The sequence below is a fragment of the Platalea leucorodia genome, assembly GCF_965183815.1.
Source record: "Platalea leucorodia genome assembly, chromosome: 1".
NCBI classification, from domain to species: Eukaryota; Metazoa; Chordata; class Aves; order Pelecaniformes; family Threskiornithidae; genus Platalea; species Platalea leucorodia.
The window spans coordinates 32,253,081-32,273,004 of record NC_138823.1 but is presented as its reverse complement, the minus strand read 5'-3'; the positions used below and the strand labels follow the sequence as shown (position 1 = coordinate 32,273,004).

The 19,924-nt window shown below is 45.2% G+C and overlaps 1 protein-coding gene across 1 annotated transcript in view; it reads left to right on the top strand.

Annotated features, from left to right (window-relative positions):
- Nucleotides 1-6,319: 6,319 nt before the first annotated feature.
- The window catches only part of ZBTB10 (zinc finger and BTB domain containing 10), a gene marked incomplete at its 5' end in the record, with an annotated part of 29,108 nt that continues 15,503 nt past the window's right edge, over nucleotides 6,320-19,924 (top strand). Inside the window, 2 exons of the mRNA XM_082309964.1 lie at nucleotides 6,320-7,267; nucleotides 14,447-15,344. Of these exons, the coding sequence (XP_082166090.1) occupies nucleotides 6,320-7,267; nucleotides 14,447-15,344 (1,846 nt within the window). The remainder of the gene's footprint in view (nucleotides 7,268-14,446; nucleotides 15,345-19,924) is intronic.

The window sequence follows — 19,924 nt, the reverse complement described above, 5'->3', positions numbered from 1 at the left end:
TCCCCTGGCTCTTCCTGGCAAGGGGATGGTGCAGCCAGAGGAGAAGGCTCTAGAACAGCAAGGACACATCTGGAAGGACTGGGTGACAGGGACATCAGTTCACAGCCAGACAGATAAAATTCTTCTCAGAGGCCTGTGTGTAACTGGACCCTCTAGGTTTAAGAGTAACGGGAGTCCTGCACACGGTGACTGTGATAAAATGTGCAAACTGAGAATGAAGGCTGGACCCCACTCCACGACGTGATCTTCCCCCAGTAGTGTAAAATCAGTGTGAGACAGCCCCGAAACAGACCATCCCTCGGCTGAGGGGCAGCACTGCCACCCCGCATCCAGGGCTCCCCGCGCATCTCACACCCTTTAAAGGAATAGCTGAGGTTCTGAATAAGAAAATTATGGATTTAATTCTGCAGGACTAGAGTCATCAATATTCACCTGTTAGAGCTTTTCACATCGTTTTGCCAAATAAGGCGGCTTTAACACCTCTGGATGCTTTCGAATTGTTTTGTATTGCCAGAGCGATATAAAAGTACGCAGTATAAAAGAGAATTGAGCCAGGAATGTGTAACAGGAAAGGCATGGACATGTTTGGAAGAGCTATAATACCCACAGCGCATGCAGGACTAAGTCATGTGCTGGCACTCAGCGCGCAGACAGGTGTGCCGGTCGGTGACATTATCGTTCTTCCAGTTGTTTCTTACCGCTCCTCACCTGAGAGCTTCCACCCCTGCAGCTCTGTTGGCAGAAGGAATTAAGTGAGCGCTCCCTCGCGTGCTTCCAACAAGTCAGATGGATTAGTCAACAAGGAGGGTTTAAACCAACCTGCTCGCTTTGCCTGAAGCAAATGAAAGAGCTCTTAAACAAACCCTTTTACCAGCAGAGCTAAGGCAGTAGTAACCACAGCATCAAAGGGGTAGCGTGTAGGTGCAAACTGGCAAAAGCTTCAAATGGCACAGTTAGATCTGGAACGCACTGTCTGTCCATAGCTCTACAGGTACGCACAAGCTATACCATCTTATATGCACAACACCTGTCCACGTGTATATTTTATTCAGCAGCAAATACGAAGTTAATGCAATTACACTGAAAATTCTTTCCCCGTGGGCTAGGTTAAGGCATGTCATCTCATACTCGCTGTGTGCTGAGAGTGTGCAAGGGAACAGTTATCAGACGACGGATGGTAAGTTTTAACTCATTATACCTTCCTAACCTGTCTAAGGTCACAAGGTGTGGTTGTGCAAAATTAAGTAGTTGACCTGAAAAAGGTTGTGATTTACCTTTCCAAATATCGCCCACAAGGTATTCCAAGAGGAATAACTGCACAAACTCAATTTGTATGCGGTTTAGTACAGAAACAGCTACTGATTGTCGTCCAAACATTCTACTGGCATTTTACAAATGTGCAAGTTTCCATTGTTGGGAATTACACTTTCAAAAGTTTTCTCTAATTGTAATCTGGAAGCAAGGATTGCAACATGAACAGATGTGCCTGTGCCAGGTTGGACAGCAATGAAATCTCCGCACACGAGCCTTCCTGAGGCACTCAGTGCTCCCGAGGCAGCTCAACCCATGCCACCAAAATCTACTTTGGTATGTCTACTTCAGCATGCAGCGTAAGCATAACTTCAGACTAGGGATGGTGTTGAGGCTTTCGAGTCCTTCCTCATGAGCTTTGATCATTGTATTCTCTTACTGGCACTTGCTCTGTGCAGCAACACAGTTCATACTACAAAATGACAGCTTATACTATTTATTTTCTGCTATGATCTATTTTTCCACTTTTGGCGTATCAGGACAAAGGTGCGCTCGTTCTTGCCCCAGTAACAAGGCTCCGATCCCGACACACTCACTTTGCTGTGTGATCCCTGCAGCAGATCAGCCTGTTCTGCAGAGTAATGCTTTTGCTTGAGAGACAAAACAGCCTCCTCTCCTATCAGTGAACTTCTACCTTCCAAAATCCCTCAATACGCAGGAGCATTTGAACTGAAACTTCCCTATGCTCAGGAATACAGATTTCCAATAACGGAAAAACCATGTTAGCGGAACTTGAACTCTCTTTGAAAAGAAGTCTTGAATCTTCTTTACTGTATGAACATCCGTCACAGAGAGGTGCTTTAGGGATCGGACAACATCCCATCAGTTTTAGAAGCTATCTTGGAAGAGTCAGCCCCGTCATGAAAGTGTTTCTTAGGTGACAGCAGGAATTCTGGGACACAAATCTTTCCAGACATAACTTTGCTGAAAATGCTTCGATCAGTATACACTGGAATTGCATGGTGTCTCCTATGGCATGATCTATTTCTCACTCATTCCTGTAAGAGTTAGATCAGACTTAAAATACTCTCCTTGGCAGCAACAAAAGGAGAAACTGGATGTGTGTAACAAGCTCACTACCCCTATGGATAACACACTGTCTCTAATCAACAGGGTACTCGACACCAGGCATCATACAAGTATGAGAATTTAATCCTCAGAGTCTTGCACAAGTGGTTTTATCATCTAAAAGCAAAAGATCCTATTCTTTGTGTGGGAGCCTGCAATTTGTTCATTGAAACCCTGATTCAGCAGAATATACAAACACATATTTAAATGTTTTGGTGGGGTGGGCTTTAAGTAGTATTAAACGTGGAATCGATTAGTGACGATATTCACCCACAAAGGAGTTTTATAAACCATTCTCCTCAGATACACATGCAGCTGGAGCGATAAACAGGATTTTATGCTATGCTCACTCCCTCTCACAGCATTATGCCCATTTCATTATTTTTAAATATCAGACTTTTAGACCCTGGAAAACAAAAATAAGTGACAACTGGTGCCTTCCTAGGGTGCGTCCCCTGCACAAAGTACTACCAGTGACTGGCAACTGCATAGTTTAAATTTGGGTTATTCTAGATTTGAAGCAAAATGCCACACTGCAGCACTGTATATAACGTGATGCATTGATTATTAATTCCACTCTCTCACGTGAAGCACTAGCTTTTTGTTTGCAGGAAGCCAAATCAGTTTATGATTCTTTCCCAATGAACTGTGGGAGACCTTTGTGTCTTTCCGTAACGCAGCAAGAAAGAAGCAGAAAGAACCAAAGGACTGTCAGAGAAATACGGAAGCTGCGTGTTGTATCTGGAGAATTAGATTTCAGACTGAACAAAACAACATTTGCTACCTACAGGACTAGGATGGTTAACCACTACAGATTTCTTTCCTATACCGTCCCATCAAAGAATGGAAAAGGAAAGCGATTCTAGCTGTTGTCCAAATATATGAACTTTGGCAGTGAACACTACAGACTCTCAAGAGACTATGGGTGAAAAAGGTGTGTTAAAAAATTACCATGAGGTGGACATCAATGATTTTTTTTTTTTAACTACAAACCTTAGTAGCATGTGCGTTTGACAGGGGAACTGAAAATCAGTTGATGAAGAAACAGTGAACTAACGTTTCTACAAAATAAAGGCATTTTTGCTACAGCATCTCAGGATGCTTTTTGAAATATTTAGTTCCATCATGAATGTAATATAAAACCTCATTTGCAACAAGGCAGTCTGAAAACAAGAATTTCTGCAACGAAGATTAAGGGGTTTGAAATTTTTTGCGAATTACTCAGTGACAAAAAAGCGTTATGCAAAAGTTAAGATTGCCTGGGGAGACCTGTGTCCATGAAGACACTCAGTAAAACGGAATTAGCAAATAGACCAATACAACCTCAATTCTGGTGTGACAGAGCCATTATAGACCAATTAAATTAGCCGCAATGATTTGGTTAAGTTCCCTTTGTTGAGTGCACTGCACAGTGGTGAAATCCCTTGTAGCAAGCTGACAAAGCAAAAGCGTGATGAGATGATTTGGGAGGAGCTACTACCAAAGGTCTTCTCGGCAAACAGTCCAGGAGAGTCTGAGACGTTGTCCCTGCGCAACCCAACCGACTGTAACTTTGAGGTTGGCTCTGCTTTGAACTGAGTGAACTCCAGAGGCTTCCTCCAATCTAAATTATTTTATGATTCTATATCGATTCGTTAGCACTCTAGATTACCTGCTGCAATCAAATAGCACTTCCTTCCACGCCAAAATAGGGACGTATAGCTCATTATCCTACCGTTCCTCCTACGTATCCTACCCCAGCTCATTCCTGGATGTCCACTGGGGAGGTTTTAAACGTATGTGTCCTGGGTGCAGGTTATGTTCCCAGAGGTCACAAGAAGTCCGTTCTGCCAATGTGAATCCCAGCAGGGATTCTTAATGTAAACTTTCTGCATACACTCTCTGCAATCTGCACTGGTTTAAACATTTAGTAAGAAATTATCTACACCACCGAACATTTCTTCAAAAACAATGTAATTTTCCAACGGGTAAAAAATTTTAATATAGGTAAGTGCTGAGGCACCAGTCAACTGATGAACGCTGACAGGCAAGGATCAAGTGCCACAGGAATGTAAAAACATCGATACATCACAAAGCCCCAAACTTTATGAAATATGGGTCTGGTTTGCATTTTATGGAGGCTGCATCATGGGAACCCTTTGCTTCGAGGGACCCAGGTCTGAATCGCTATCTCCACCCTGTGCCCCAGTGAGGCACAACAAATTTAAAAATTCTTTATCTCCCATCACTCCTCTGCCTCCTTGCCTAAATTTAGACCATCTTTCCTCCCCTCCTGGAAATCCGATACTGCCTTTTACAGCTTCTCTGTTTCTCCACGACCAACTCTCCTCTCCCCCCCCCCCCCCCCCGAATTTTAGAAAGATTTTCTTAATCTTTCCAGAAGCAGAAGTTAATTTTCTGCCAAAGGTCTCCTTTTCCTGCGTAACTCTTTGGAAGGAGGAAAGCATTCTTACTTACAGCATTAGTTACAGCATTTATAGTATTCTCACAAATTCTTCTCAAAAGTTTAAGTGAAAGTCAACTCTCCCAGAGCCCTGCATATTTCCAGGCCGAGGCACAGAGGAATAGAAGAATATCTTTATTACTGACTATATGACGTTACACGGCAGCTGCAGCACCGCACTTCTTCACCTGGAAGACTCCGTAGCCCTCGCCCTCCGACACCTTCGGTTACCCGTTGCCCTGGGCCTGGCTGGGATGGCGTTCATTTCCCTCACGGCAGGTCGCACGGGGCTGCGGTTCGGGTTTGTGACGGCAGAGCATCAAGGCCCCTGCTGCTTCTCGCTCTGCCCCGCCCGGGGACAGGAGGCCGGGAAGGGACACAGCTGGGCGGATGACCGGGCCCACGAGGGGGATGCCCCACGCTGCCCAACGCCACGCCGGGGAGCGGAGCGGAGCGGAGCGGAGGGGGCGAGGGAAGCCAACCACCTTTCCTCAGGAGCCGGCCGGCACCGGCCCGCCCGTTGGAGGCGGAGGGCAGCGGCCTCAGCACCGCCTGTTCCCTTTTCCTTCCTTCTCCCCCGCCCCGTCACTTACCGGACTGCTTTCTACCTCGACCCACGACGGTTTTTTGCTTTTCCTCTTCTGCTCCCCCGCGCCAGCGGCTGTGGGGAGAAGCGAGCGAGCGAGCGGCGGCGCCCCGGCGGCCTGACCCCCCCCGCCCGCCGCCGCCGCGCCTCGAGCCCTCGCCCCGCAGCGGGACCCGCCCAGCCGGCACGTGCGGGCGGCGCACACGCCGCACGCGCCGCCCGGCAGCGCGCGCCTGCGCCGCCCCGCGCCTAACGGTACCGCCGCGCCCGCCCCGGCCCCGCCGGCCCCGGCCTCCCGCCGGGCGGCCCCGGGCAGGTTCGGCCGCCGCTCGCCCCTCGGGCCCCCCCTGCGCGTGCGCGGGGGGGGGCGGGGGAAGGGGGGGCCGCGGCCCCTGGGGGGGGGAGGGAGGGAGGGGGGAGGGGAGGGGGGAGGGAGGGGGTCGCGCGCGCCCCCCCCCCCCCCGCGCCGTGGGGCGGGCGGGGCGGGGCGGGGCGCGCGCGGCGGGGCGGGCGGCGCAGGGGCGCGTGACGCGCCCCAGCTGTCGCGCCCGCCCCGCCGGCCCCCCGCCTGCCCGCCCCCCGCTCGCGCTCCCCCTCCCCTGCGGTGGCGCTCCCGGTGCATTGTGGGAGCGGTCCGTTGTTCATTTGCCATTCGACCTGATCCGGGGCCTGTTGGGACGGAAGCGCCGCCGAGCCGGATCCATTGTGGGGAGCCCGCGGCGCTGATCTAGGCCGGAGCCGGGGGGGGAGCGGCCGGACCGCGTTTCTCTCGGCCGCCGCCCCCGCCCTTCCCGCACGGCAGCCGGCGCCTCCTTCCCCCTTCCCGCGGGCAGAGCCCTCGGCCGGGCGGGGAGCGGCGGGCCAGGGGCGCGAGGCGGCGGCGGCGGGCGGGGGGCGCGCGCGCGCGCGCCATGTTCGCGGAGATGAACCGCCGGACGCTGGCGTTCCGGGGCGGCGGCCTGGTCACCGCCGCGGCGGCGGCGGCGGCGGCCGGCGGCGGGGCCGGCGGCGCGGCCGAGTCCTGGGAGCGGCAGGACCCCGAGGCGCTGAACGGGCGCGGGGCGGACGAGGAAGTGGAGCTGGAGGGGCTGGAGGCCGAGGAGCTGGAGGCCGGCGCCGACGAGAAGGAGCTGCTGCTGCCGCAGGAGGCGGTCTCGCCCCCCGCCGCCGGCCCCATGTTCGCCGAGAGAAACCGCCGGACGCTGGCCTTCCGGGGCGGCGGGGGGCTCCTGGCCGCCCCCTCCGCCGCTAACAATGGCTGCGAGGCCTCGGCCTGGCCGCGGAAGCACTTCAACGGGCGGGGGGCGGACGAGGAGATGGAGCTGGAGGGCGCGGAGGGCCTGGAGCCGGAGGGCCTGCTGGAGGGGAAGGAGCTGGTCCAGGACGGGGGCTCCCTGAGTGACAGCAGCGACGACGAGGAGGACGGCGAAGGGGGCAGCCTGGGCGACGGCAGCGGCGCCGAGGGCGGCAGCTGCAGCAGCAGCAGGCGGTCCGGGGGCGACGGAGGGGACGAGGCGGAGGGCAGCAGCGTGGGCGCGGGGGAGGGGGAGAGCATCAAGCACTTCCCGCTGGCCAGGCCCAAGTCGCTGCTGCAGAAGCTGCACATCTCCTTCCAGGGCTCCTGGCTCAAGGAGTTCCCATGGCTCTACTACTGCCAGGAGACCGGCCTCATGTCCTGCGCCTGGTGCACCGCCGCCGCGGCCGCCGCCGCCCCCCCCGAGCTGATCATGGCCGGCGGGGCCCTGCCCGGGGGGCACGACGAGCTCTGCAAGGGCACCCGCAACTACAAGCGGGCCCTGCTCCTGCGGCACCACCTCTCCGCCGAGCATCGCCTCAACGAGCCCGGCAGCGCCGAGCAGGTAGGGGAGGCGGCGGCCGCCGGGACGGGACGGGGTGCGGTGGGGTGGGGGGCGACCCCCGGCCGGGTCCCGCGTCCCCGGGGGAGCGGCCGGCCTCCCCTCTGCGGAGCCGTGGCGGGTTTTGCCCACCTCCGTCAGCTTCTGTAAGTGGCTTTTTGTGCGCGGTGTTGCCCGGCCGGCCGGGGACGCCGTGCGGCTCCGGGAGGGCAGGCGAGTCCGGTCCGCTTGGCGATGCGGGGCGGCTCTGCCGGCGCTGCCCTTGGGCAGCCTGTGCGCCGGCCGTTGTGCCCGGCGGGGGCTGGTTAACCCTCTGCGCAGGTAGCGAGCGCCGGTTTCATCGGTTTGTCTCGGGAAGATAAACCGACAACGTGGGGGGGGGGGGGGTGGAGAAGTTGCATGTGAATACCAGTGTTGCTGCACTGATTTAAAAACACTCGTTACAACTTCCTCCTGCGGTACCGGCGGAGGGAGGGTGGTAGTGTCCGGCTGGGAACTGCCTGTGAAGCTGCTGCTTGCCGGGGTGACATCGGAATTCCTCTGCCGTTCTTAACGGCGTGGTCCCCGTGCGTTCATCGGATGGCTCTGCGTCGTCAAGACCACCTCGTTTAAATCTTTTTCCCGATTGCGTTGCTTTAGATTGAGTTGCTGAGCAAGAAGTCTGCAATTGCGTGGTGCATGTTTGAGATAAACATGTGGTTTCCTGAAAGCCGTGTTAATATGCCAGCTCTCCTCCAATGCTTTAGGACCAGCGAAACTCTTCGTGTTCCCCGCTGAACTTAAAACTACTGTGTTTCTTGGCTGCTCTTAGGAATAAGGCAGGGCTAGCTCTAGAACATATGTGGATGAAAAGCTCTTAAGAAATACTCGTGTTGAACCGCCAGCCTTCTGCAGCCTTTCCTCCTAGGGATGTCTGCGCTGCAAAAGCTGACTGGGATCGCCTAGCCGGCGTTAAACTTGCCAGCGGGCACAAGCTAATGTGCTTCGGGTTAGGCTAGTGCTTGAACTGTTAGGCTGAACTTGAGCCGTTAGCCGGAATTAATCCTTGATCACTCCGTTTTCACTATTTAGAGCTCGGTTTTAACGAAAACACCCACCTTGGTGGTATAGTTGCATCTGGAGTCCGAATTGTAGTGCAGAAGTTAAATTGAGCACTTTAAGGAGCTCAGGGTACCTTGGACAAGAGCTGCTATTCTAATGTTTGGGTAGGATATCAAGATGACAGATAAAATGTTAGATGAACGTAGGTTTTCTTAGAGCTAGTTGGAAAAGGAGTGCAAGTTTTATGTGAAACTACTGCAGGATTGCAAGGAAAACCTTATGGTGCATAAATATCAGTTATCCAAAATATTATTTTTGCGTTTATAAATGCAACGTTCACCTTCAAGATAAGTAACACTGCTTTTTCAGTAAGTGTATTCCTGAGGCAGCTATTGTTACAGACACTTCATGGCAGTAGGTCACCTTATCAGTTTCCTCCAGTCTGGGGTTTGCTCTTCACTCTGTGGTATTTTAGCCCCACCTGCCTTAAATAACTTGTTTCTAATTTTGAAACTTTCATTCTTAATTTCTTTTGTGTCTTAATATCTTTGAAAATGTTCTTTTTGTTTAATGTTATTGCGGTATATTCCTTACCATCTTGTTGCCTAGTTTCTAACTTTGAGTTGTGAATGATTACCCTGTAAAGGTATGTCCTGTCACTGTGTAGCCTCCTGTGTCACTAATGTTGCTAATTCATGCCATGAATTGTCATGGAAGTTTCTCTCACTCCCATTAAGCTATGTGTAAATAAAACATATTCCAAGCAGTTTTTCCTACTAAACTTACTAATTTTTTCTTTCTGTCGTCTTATCCTCAGTCTGTTGTAAGACTATAAAATAAAAGGGGGGGGGGGGAGGGGGGAACGACACGACAGAATATTGGTGTGCGTGTCACAATAGCCTAAAAGTTCAATATAAGTATTTATTTGAAGATTAACCTTTCCTTGTCACAGGAATCTTTATAAACATGAGCCTCTGCTTTTATACCACTGATAGTTTAAGAAAAAATATTTGTAGTAACTGTAATAATAAATGAAACAGTAGGATACATGAGATGTATCAGTGGTTCTTTTGTACTCTATTATTTGGACAAAGTAAGCTTCTATAAGGTAGCTGTACAGAGGTTGGTGTTTTCAAGTGGAAAACAGTGTTGGATGCATCCCTGTGCAATTACATTTCCGTTAAAAACTTCTTACAAGGGAAGGAATTGCAATTTTTCAAAAGTCAATGTAGTTTTCTTTGTGGTGCACTTTCGGGTTACACTTGCTTTATCGCAAATCTGATTAAGAATCTCTGTTTTCTTTCGGCTTTTATGTTCAATTTCCATATCCTTTCACCCTTCTAATAGCACTTGAATTTCTCGTGATACATATGTTTAAATTAATGCCAAAACAATAGCCCCATTTTTTCCTTAATGCCATGATACCAGATACGTGGAACAAAAGTAGGTAATTTGTACCCTGACCATATTTCCAACATACATAATGAGGCAGCAAAGCTGTTTAGATTTAATGAAACTTGGGAGAGATCTTTCAGCCTTTGTCTTGGAGACAACACGCATGTATTCTTGACTTGACAAGCTTCAACTGCAGGGCATGTTTAGCAGCTGCTAATAAACATATGGCATAGTGCCACTGTTCAAGTGCGAAAAGGAAATTGTAGGTGTTAAGACAGTAAAGCAGTGGAAATTTCTATAGGTCTGTTGGATATTACACTCATGAAGAAATGAGCGACGATTTCAGTTTATTTTTGGGATACATTTAATTTGGAATGCCAAAATACATCACAAGTGGTTGCAGCTGCTGTAATTCAAGGGTATTGAGCTGTCAGTCAGTGCTTCTTTCTAAGACAAAAATCTTGACTCTTTTTTTTTTTAGTCTGTTTTTTAAAATAATCTGTCTCCATATTAAAGCTTAAGGAAAGATATAATCAGCTTGAAACTACCTTTGTTTTTTTAGTAAACAGACTGTTGTGTTGCAAAAATCTTAAGAAACAAACACTTACTGGGAAATCACTGCAAAAGATTTTAATTCTGTGATGAATTTAGATCCACGAGATGCAGATTTATTGGCTGCTGGGGTTCCTCCCCTCAAAGTTGCTTCTTAAAACATTTTCTCTCTGGACATAATTTGAAGCTGAGCTTTGGAAATACTGCCAGAAAAGCTTTCTCCAGCCTAATAGGCATGTTGGTTTAAAGCAGAAGCTCTCCAAAAGGAGGAAGGCCTTTGATGTGTTATTTTTTCCATGTGAACTGTAATTGTTTGCTTTGTAGGAGCAGTGATGAATAGAAGTCGTGCTTCAGATGTAAGAGTTACATTATAGTGTTCTAAGTTAACTTCTTGAATTACTCTTACCAGAGCGAAAAAGTTGAGGAGGAAGTCAGGCCTTCAGAGTAAAGACTATCATTTACTGTATTTTTATGTAGTGTTTTTACCAGACCTGAAACTACTCAACTGGATGTTCGGCACTTAATGGAACAGTTTTAAATTGCTGAGTTTTCTGTGAGTGATGCTGTGGCGTGTAAAACGGCAGCAGAGCATCATGTGTGCAACTGATAGGATTGTCTTTTGAGATAATTTTCCGCTGTAGCTGCACATGCTTAAGAAGTTCCCGATAGCTCGCTTTTGTTAGAGGATCCGTTTTTCAGGGTACAAATTAATTTGGGGGCATAGGGAAGCTGCTGTTGAGTAAGGTGTGGTAATGGGGAAGGGATTAGAAAAATGTGGCATAACTACTTTTCATATACGTACAGCTGAGATGGAATCTGTGGTTAGATTGGGTTTGGTTTTGTTTCTTTCCCCCCACCCCCACTGTTATTGCTCCCAGGAGACAGAGCATGCTGATGGTACAGGAGGAGAAAGAAAAGCAAGTTTCTAGTAGCAGTTTTTGAACATCTGTTTCTGCTCCTGTTAGCTTTTAGGCAAGTTTAGTTAGCGAATTATACATATGAAATAGTCATTTATCTTTGAGTGTATTCAGATGAGTCTAACTCATTGAAACTGAGCACAATGCTAGTTTCCTTGAGGAGTCTCTGTTCTGTTAGACCGCTTCTTAATCTCACCTACAGAGAGAAGCTTTTCAGATTTTCAATGCTGTTGATTCCACAAATAAGACTGAAATAGTCCAGGTTTTTATTTTAGATTTCTTATCAGCTTTTATTAAAGGATAAGGTGGTTTTGTGTTGAGATAACTTAGGTGATGGGAATATTTGGTCTGTATTCTGAAAATATAATTGACATGTAAGCAAATATCATTAGTTTGTCGTTCTCATCAGAAGAACAGTACCCTTATATTGTGCTCATGGCACATGATCATAAATAACAGAAGCTCAAATATACACTTTTTAAAATTTTCTGTAATTATTTTCTGCGCCTTACCTCCTATTGAACTGTATTGTACTTTTTCTGTACAAAGGGGAGATGTTTAAAACTCTCCAAGGGATATTAATTTTTTTTTTCCATTTTTCTCATAGTAAATGTTAATTCTACTTGTCACACTTGGTTTATGTAGGCTTGATAACTGTTCAGATGTCAGGGCTTTCATTTCATTTGAGGTGTGGCATTAGTGTTAGCTACTTCCATAGCAGCAGTTAAACAGTTTTTTCAAATATTACAGTTAGTTTTAAAAATATTTATGCACCCATTTCTGTAAAGCTGTAATATTGATCTCTTTCCCCCAACACACACCCCTGTAGCTTGGACATTAGCTGATGATGTCTCTTATTTTCACTCAGCCTTCTGGTCTTTTCACAATGAAGATTTCAGTTTTGTGTTTCTGTAGCGCATTTGTGATCTGCAGCTCCTTTTTACCATGCTAGCTTGTTTTCTTGGGAAAAGAAAACACTGTAAATCTTGATTTCTTTTTTTATCAGCTTGATTGGATACATACACATACTCAGTTAAAATGTACTCTATCTCCATTCTTTAATCAGACATTTTTAAAAAGGAAAGAACTGCTGCAGATTGTTTTTAAATTTTATGTGATGTTTAATGTGTTCTGAGAGAATGAAATTGTCAGCTATCATAGCATCTACCTAACATTTACTGTGTGAGATGCAAGTCACCGATGATTGACTTTGACTGAGTGACAACACTTTTGAGTACAGTAATTTTCATCTTAATTTGATCTAAAGTCAGTGTAATTGGTATTTTGAAACTACGTGGTGCTTCATTGCTGGAGTGACAGAAAGCTAGTCCAGATCTGAAATCTGCCGAGAACTCCAAGAATGGTAGATTCAGTTGTTACACATGTGGGATGTGCTTTCTGTTTCAGAGCTCCGATCTGGGGGAGTACTTGGATATGTCAGAGAGCATGCAGAAGAAATTAAGCTGAGGTTGGACAAAAATCTGTTGCTTGCTTTCACAAGCCTAATTGCTTTTATTTCTGCCTCTTCACTGATGTGTTTTTCTGAGAAGGGTAGAGATTTAGAAGCAACTTGAATGTGACAGCAAACTGAAATTTCTCTGCAGAAGATGCTGAAATGGTACAGTGTCTGTTTTGGTTGTGCTGGGCATTATTTGCTGCTTATAGATGTAAATACCATTTTAGAGGATGTAGTTACAGCCTCAGTTGTCATCCCAGTCATCCACACTGGGATTATGACTTGAGGTGAGTACTGATTTAATGCACTAATTCCTGTGTGGTAGAAAGTGACTTTTTTTTATATAGCTGGTTTATGTCATAGTCCCAAATGAAGGGTAGTACTTTTCTGCAACATATATTTTAGCCCCAGTATAGATTATGGGCTCATGACTGCATTAACATTACCTCGCTAATATTGATTTTGACCTGTAATGTTGAGGTAGTCGAGCTTTAATGATACCTCTGGCCCCCAAATCTGTGAGTTGTTCTAGAAAATGAGAAGATAAAATAATGACATCATTTGCAAAATCTGATCTTCTCTCATCCTAAACCATATTGGAGACAGCCAGTTTTGAACTGCCCTTATTTGCTAGGGAAGGAGTGAGAGTCTTAGAGGTCCAGTATAAAACAGACTCTGTCATCGTCACTGCTCTTGATGGCAGCACGTATCAATCAATATAAGTATGGTCTCGAATATGCCAGTCTGTGGTGTTTTCTGCTTTGTTCTAGCTGCTGCTTTGTAGCAGCTCTGAATCATCATTGTCTAAACATGAGTTATAAGCTTTCTAAATACTCTAAAATCCAGTTCAGATCTCCTGTTTCTTATCAGCCTCTTGCTATCTGAACTAATCTTCCGTAACAACCAATTTCTTGGTGTTGGACTCTCTGATACTACTTTTAGCAAAATTTTCAGGCCACGTTTGAGATCATGTCTTAGGTTGTAGAGAGGCACATAAGTACATGCTGTCTGTGTAGTGTGTACTTGTTAAAGGTGTTGCTGCTAGAAAGTTTCAGGGAAGCTTGATTCAAGAAAGTCTTGGTTAAATAATGTAGTGGAAGCTTAAGTTTTTTGTTTGGTCACCTGCAATGTTCTGTCCACTTGTCATGTAATACACCTATTGAATCCTAAGCCTGCCACAATTAGAAAATAAAGAGTAAGTGCTTAATTTGTAGAACTGTATAAGAAATATATCTGCTATTATAACTACTTCAGTAATATGTTTTCTTTAAAATATATGAGACAGATTGGGAGATACAGATCTAATCTTCATGTATTCATCTCTCAGCATGAGAAAATGTTGAATCAGTTATCAACGTTGTACTTGCCCATTTAAGTGGAGGTTTCTAGGGAAGAACGGGGGGCGGGGCGGGTTTGAGTATGTGAGAACCATTTAGTTAAACCTTTGGAAAGAGAGAATCCTGAATCTTTAATGTATGTGGGTTAAGAAAAACAAGTACTTCACACTCAACTAAGTATTTTCTTACCTTTGGCCGAAATGTCACTTCCTTTGCCCTCAAGGCAATTCTGCTAGTTCTGGTTTTGTTCCAAATTTGGGGGTGGAGGGTGCAGAATGAGATCGTGATTCTTAGTTTTTAGAAATATTTTTTAAATTATATATTCCTGCCTGCCTTTATGACCAAGAACATAAACAAAATTTAAAAAATCCTTTGAATAACATTATCTTCTTAAGTTTATTTTCATATCCTTATTATAGTGTTGGAGGACTAAGGAGAGCATTCATTAAGAGCTAATTATGGTTGTGGCTTTTTTTAATTGCAGGAGTCAGAGTTACCATCAGAACTGAATAATGAAGGATACTGTGATTTTAACAGCAGGCCGAATGAGAACTCTTACTGCTATCAGCTCCTGCAAGAGCTCAACGAGCAGAGGAAGAAAGGCATTCTTTGTGATGTTAATATTGTGGTGAGCGGGAGGGTCTTCAGAGCTCACAAGAACATCCTGGTTGCAGGCAGCCGCTTCTTTAAGACTCTGTATTGCTTTACAAACAAAGAAAGCCGTAACCAAACCACTGTTACCTATTTAGACGTTGTTGCTGTTCAAGGTTTTTCTGTCATCTTGGACTTCTTATATTCTGGTAACCTCGTGCTTACGAGCCAAAATGCCATTGAAGTGATGTCAGTGGCCAGCTACCTTCAGATGACGGAGGTTGTCCAGTCCTGCCGCAACTTCATTAAAGATGCCTTAAACATAAGTATAAAATCAGAAGCTCCAGAGACCGTGGTGGTGGATTACAACAGAAGATCTGTTAGTAGGGATGGTTTGTCTCCAAGGGATCAGAAAGTTGCCAGCTTCTGGGCAACGCGAAATCTTACCAACTTGGCGAGTAGCATAAAAACTGAGAATGATGGTTACTCTATTGATGAGAGCCAAATGGAAAGCTACCAAATGAATGACTGCAGTTGGGTCCAGGACAGCTCACCTGAAATGGCTGAAAATGAATCTCAAGGTGAGGGAAAAGTGTTCGTATGGAATGACATGGGCACACAGGGACAATCAGTTCAAGAACCTGGAAAAGCAAGAAGGAAAAACCAAACTGCAAAGAGATTTATTTATAATATACCACCTAATACTGAAGAGAACTCAGAAGATTGCTCAGTGTTGCAACCGTCAGTCCCATATCCAGAAGAAGATTTGTCATTTATTAAAGAAGAAGCAGGTAAATATTGCTTAATGTCAGTCATGTAATTTGAAAACTGAATTATTGAATAAAGTACATGACAATGTAACTTTTATAAAGGTATGTTGGATGGGATCTTCTAGTAAAGTCAGCACACCAATCAGGTTACTAAATCAGTTATCTGATTCTCTACCTTGGGGCACAGCAGTGTATCTTTGGCTAGAGAAAGGAATGACAGTGCTGTGTCATGCAGTATGTAACAGGCTGTTTGCATTTGAGGCTTGAGGTGGGGATCCTTACCAGCTGGTAGAAACTCACTCTTACATTTACGTTTAATTTGTAGCCACTATAAGGCACAAAATCAAGAAGTGATAACTGGTGGCTAATGATGTTAGCTGGTTGCACAGAGAGAAAGGGCCTTTATAATTTCCTTCCCTACACTAGCCCAAGATTTTTCTGGTAATCTCCCTCACCTGAGTGTCGCCCAGAAACAGAAGTGAACTTTCTGCTGCTGTTTATTGTAGGGGTATCTGTGAAGCTACAAAATTGAGTAATCCTGGCTAATATAGTAGAAACTCTTAAAGCAGATTTGTGAAGCATGTTGGAAAGAGGTGCCACAATGACATATGGCAGAGGGAATATCTTTTTGTTGAACTGTTCTTTAAATGAATCCTGAGTGTGACTGAATTCATAGGATTTTTTTTTCCTTAAGGATTTATGGTTAATGTAAATGCTAGAATAAGATTAAATACCTGTTTTCTAAACAAATAGGGTCACACAAAAGATTGTAAGCAGACTGTTCACAGTGTGATTGGGATTTGGGGCAATGTAATTAAGTTCCAGTATTTATTTTTTAAATTATTGTAATTATACTGTATGAATAGTTGAAGTATATATTTGAAGTACTGCCATTTACCTGTATCACTTTTAGATGAATTAGCAGTTTTGAAAACTTACCCCAAATTAGGAGTCAAATTAAAGGTGGATTTGAGACATAGCTGGAACCAAGTTCTTATTAGACGTGTCTGTTTCTAAAGCATTTTAAAATATATGCCCCCTTCAAACACCAAGGGACTGTGGATGTCCTCTGCTTACCAGGTTCAAGGAGTAGAATTAAGAGGGAAATAAAGCAAACAAACAAAAATAATCAGCACTCGCATCTGTGGGTATAGAATATTTCTGGATATTTTTGTATTCCAGTGAGAAAACAGAGATTTGAAAGCAACCTGAGTTGTGGGAGGGTCTAGGAACCTATATTTACTTTGGTGGAAGGAAGGATGTCCTTGGTTTCTTCCTGTACCCCCAGACTTGTTTAAAAACAAGGCTGAAAGAAATCCTTTCAGTAGTGGCAGGGACAGGCAGTTTCTCCTGGGGCCCCAAAGTGCCCCTGTGCACGGTGCGTGGGTGCCCATCCGTGTAGCAGCAGCTGCTGCCACGCGAGGAGGCAGGCGGCGGGTGGCAGCCCGGCAGAGGGCATGTGGGACTCCGTGCTCTCCTGTACCGTGCCAGCATGTATGCACGAGCACCACAGTGACGTGTGACGATATAGAGCGCTGCAGAATGGAGCTACGGACGTGCCCATCTGGCGCATGAGCAGGGGCAGCCAGTACGAGATCTGTCCATATAGTTAGTAAGTGGTGCGGCACAACGGGAGCAGCTCTGGAGAAGCAGATAGCTGAGGAGCTAACGTGCATTCTGTAAATGCTTCAGGGGCGTTGCTTATCTCTGGTCTTCACCTCTGAACTCTGTGGGTAGGTCTGCTTTAGCTTTGCAGTTCAGCTTGGGAGTATGCACTTGTAAAGTGAATTTTCTGGTCTTCTCTTACTTTCTAAGCTTTCTTAGACTGCACAGGGTTTCTTCTGGCTGAAGCGAAAATAGCAGCTGTGTTTCAGAAAGATGCCTCTTGTGTGCCAGCTGCTAGCAGGCCTTGGGTCCACAGCACCAGGTTAGATCTAGCCTTAAGTAAATAAAGCACCTTTAGGTGTGAATAGTGGGGATGTTGAGTCCTCAGCACCCACACAACAAATCTGCCTGTGCTGGGCTGCACTACTTGCTAATACATGGTTAGTTGCAGTGGCCTGAAAAAGGGCAGCAGAGGGTCTGGAGCAGGAGCTGAGGACCTGTAGATTAATTGCAGAAACATCAAATTTCTGACACAATTTAGCATGTGATTTCTATTTCTGATTTATACAGGGTAAATATTCAACTTCTTTTACTGTTGGAAATACCACGGAGAATACGTCTACTAAACGATGTCCCCAGCAACAGAAATAAATACTTGATTGCATTCTGCAGAATTTGAATATGTGCTGTGGAGCTTTCTTGGAGAAATAATGGAGGATATGGGCAGTGCAGTAATGATTAAACAAGTTTAGTCCTTGTTCAGTTTCCTTGGACAGAAGCACCAAGGTTTCCAGTAACTCATTGTGCTAAACAATTAAATTACAAAATATATTCATGCAACATCTTGACGAACAGAGCTGTATTAGAGGCTAGGGGCACACTGAATTTGTGCTGCGGTGTCTGTCTAAAACCATTGAAAGTTCTGATTGCAGGGGGGAGTTTATTTTATTGAACTATAAAATAGCGTCAGCTAATGATCTTGGTACTTTCAGAGCACAACGTAAGTGGTCCCAAGTAAATACTTACATTTTCTGTCAGCATGAGAACTATTTTGGAAACCATATCTAATATTTTTATAATAAGATGTTTACTTTTATCAAGTTTTTTGAAACAAGAAGAGATATTGGAAGTAGGGCTTGGTATAGCTTACTTTCACCCTTAGTCTGTGCTTCAGTGTTCGGTGTTCTTTCTCCTCTACTGCTGGTGCTTTTTCTTCACTCTGCAGGTAGATTCCACTCTTAAACACTCTTCTTTCAATTGTTCCCTCTATACCTAAGAAAAGGTGGAAGAGGGAGGAGTGGAGAATTGGAAGAATGACAGGAATGAGTTGTAGAGTAACCTGCAGGTTACACGGTAACTTTTTAGTTGTGGATTAAATTTCTTGTGGAGATGAAAAACTACCAAAACCAATAGGCACTGGGAGTTAAAAATGCATAAGAAAATGTCTTCTGGAATAGATATAAGACAATGCTGTGAGAAGAAAAAGAAAGAATAGTAAATTTTTATGATGAAAGCTAAGGAGCGCACTGTCCCTTTGGTTGCTAAAAGGGCAAGAATGAGCTTCTAGTGTTATGCTTTGTCATGTGCTGCGGGGGATAACCAACACCAGATGAGATGTCCAGTTACATGCAAAGTGAGTTGCTGTGTCCTTGATTATAGTTTTGAGTTGTCTGGTGTTTTTATGAGGGGAAGGAAATACCATTGATACGGTGGAAGGGAAGCCTATTTAAGAACACTCTTCGCACTACAAAAATTTACCCCAAAAGCCACTGCCTTGAATTCTATAGTAAATGGACTTTCTATTTGTGTACTGCTAGGTAAGTATTAGATAATCAACAATAAAAGGATTCTGAACTATCTGCTACCCCTCTTGTCCCAGTAAAGCAAACATGTTAAACTGCTCCTTACCGAGTGTGAGTTTTCCTACAGGTATCCATAAGGATATGTCAGCTTCTCCTTCCTCTCACCCTGCGTTATCAGTGAGTTTATATTTAACACCTTCCCTGTAAAAGCAGCACTTTAGTGAGCTTCAGAAAAACTCCATGAAGTTGAGATGGATTTTAAATTGCATGTACTGTCTTACTTCGTTTACCTACTCTTACTGAAGCTTTCAAACCTTCTCCAGTTTTAGCTATATTAATTAAAATAGCTGTGTTTCTTCACACTGAATGTTACCTCCTATCTTATTATTTTCCTTTCTAGTTGATAATCTGCTAGAAAATATCTTTACTGTTTACAGCCATGGTGCATCCTACAACTGAGCATTTACCATGGTGAAAATAACAGTGCAATCAGTCAGCATCTCTTACTCAGTTTCAAGTTCATAAAAGCCCAGTGATTCTAATTAATCATATTTGTAATGTCTGTTCATGGTTTTTTTTTTTATAGACTTTTATCACTTTTTGAATTCGGTTTTCATTTGGGCCTGTTTTTTTTGGAGTACAAATATCCTAGCCTCAGGCTTCAGAACACAACTGTGAAGTATTGCTTATGCTTTCCAGAGGTGACGTGTTGATTCTTAAAAAGACTTGTACGTAATATCCCAGTAACTTTATGAAGCTAGCACTGGATTATTTGTTACTGTGATTTTCAGGCTAGATAGTGCTGTGTCATATATTGTGGTGGGGGTGGGGGTGAGGGAAATGATAACAAGGCCAGGATGAAAACAGCCCTTTTGTGGAACAGGAGGGTTCCTGAATGATTTTTCTAGGGTTTCTTAAGGAATTTAATTCAGCTTGCTGTAGAAGCAACTACTTTTCAGAATGATAGAAGCAGTAGCTAAACCTGCTTACAAAAATGTAGTGCTGGTCACGGTTTTCCTCATGGCGTCAGGGAGCAGCATAACACAACTTGCTCAGGACTTTACAATGAAGACAGGTAATTTTGTATTTGAAGAAATCAAGGTTGATGGACTTATCTTGACATGTGTATATTTCTTGTAGGAATAAACCCCACTTGACTGAGCTACAAAGAAAAAAAAAAAAAAAAAGACTAGT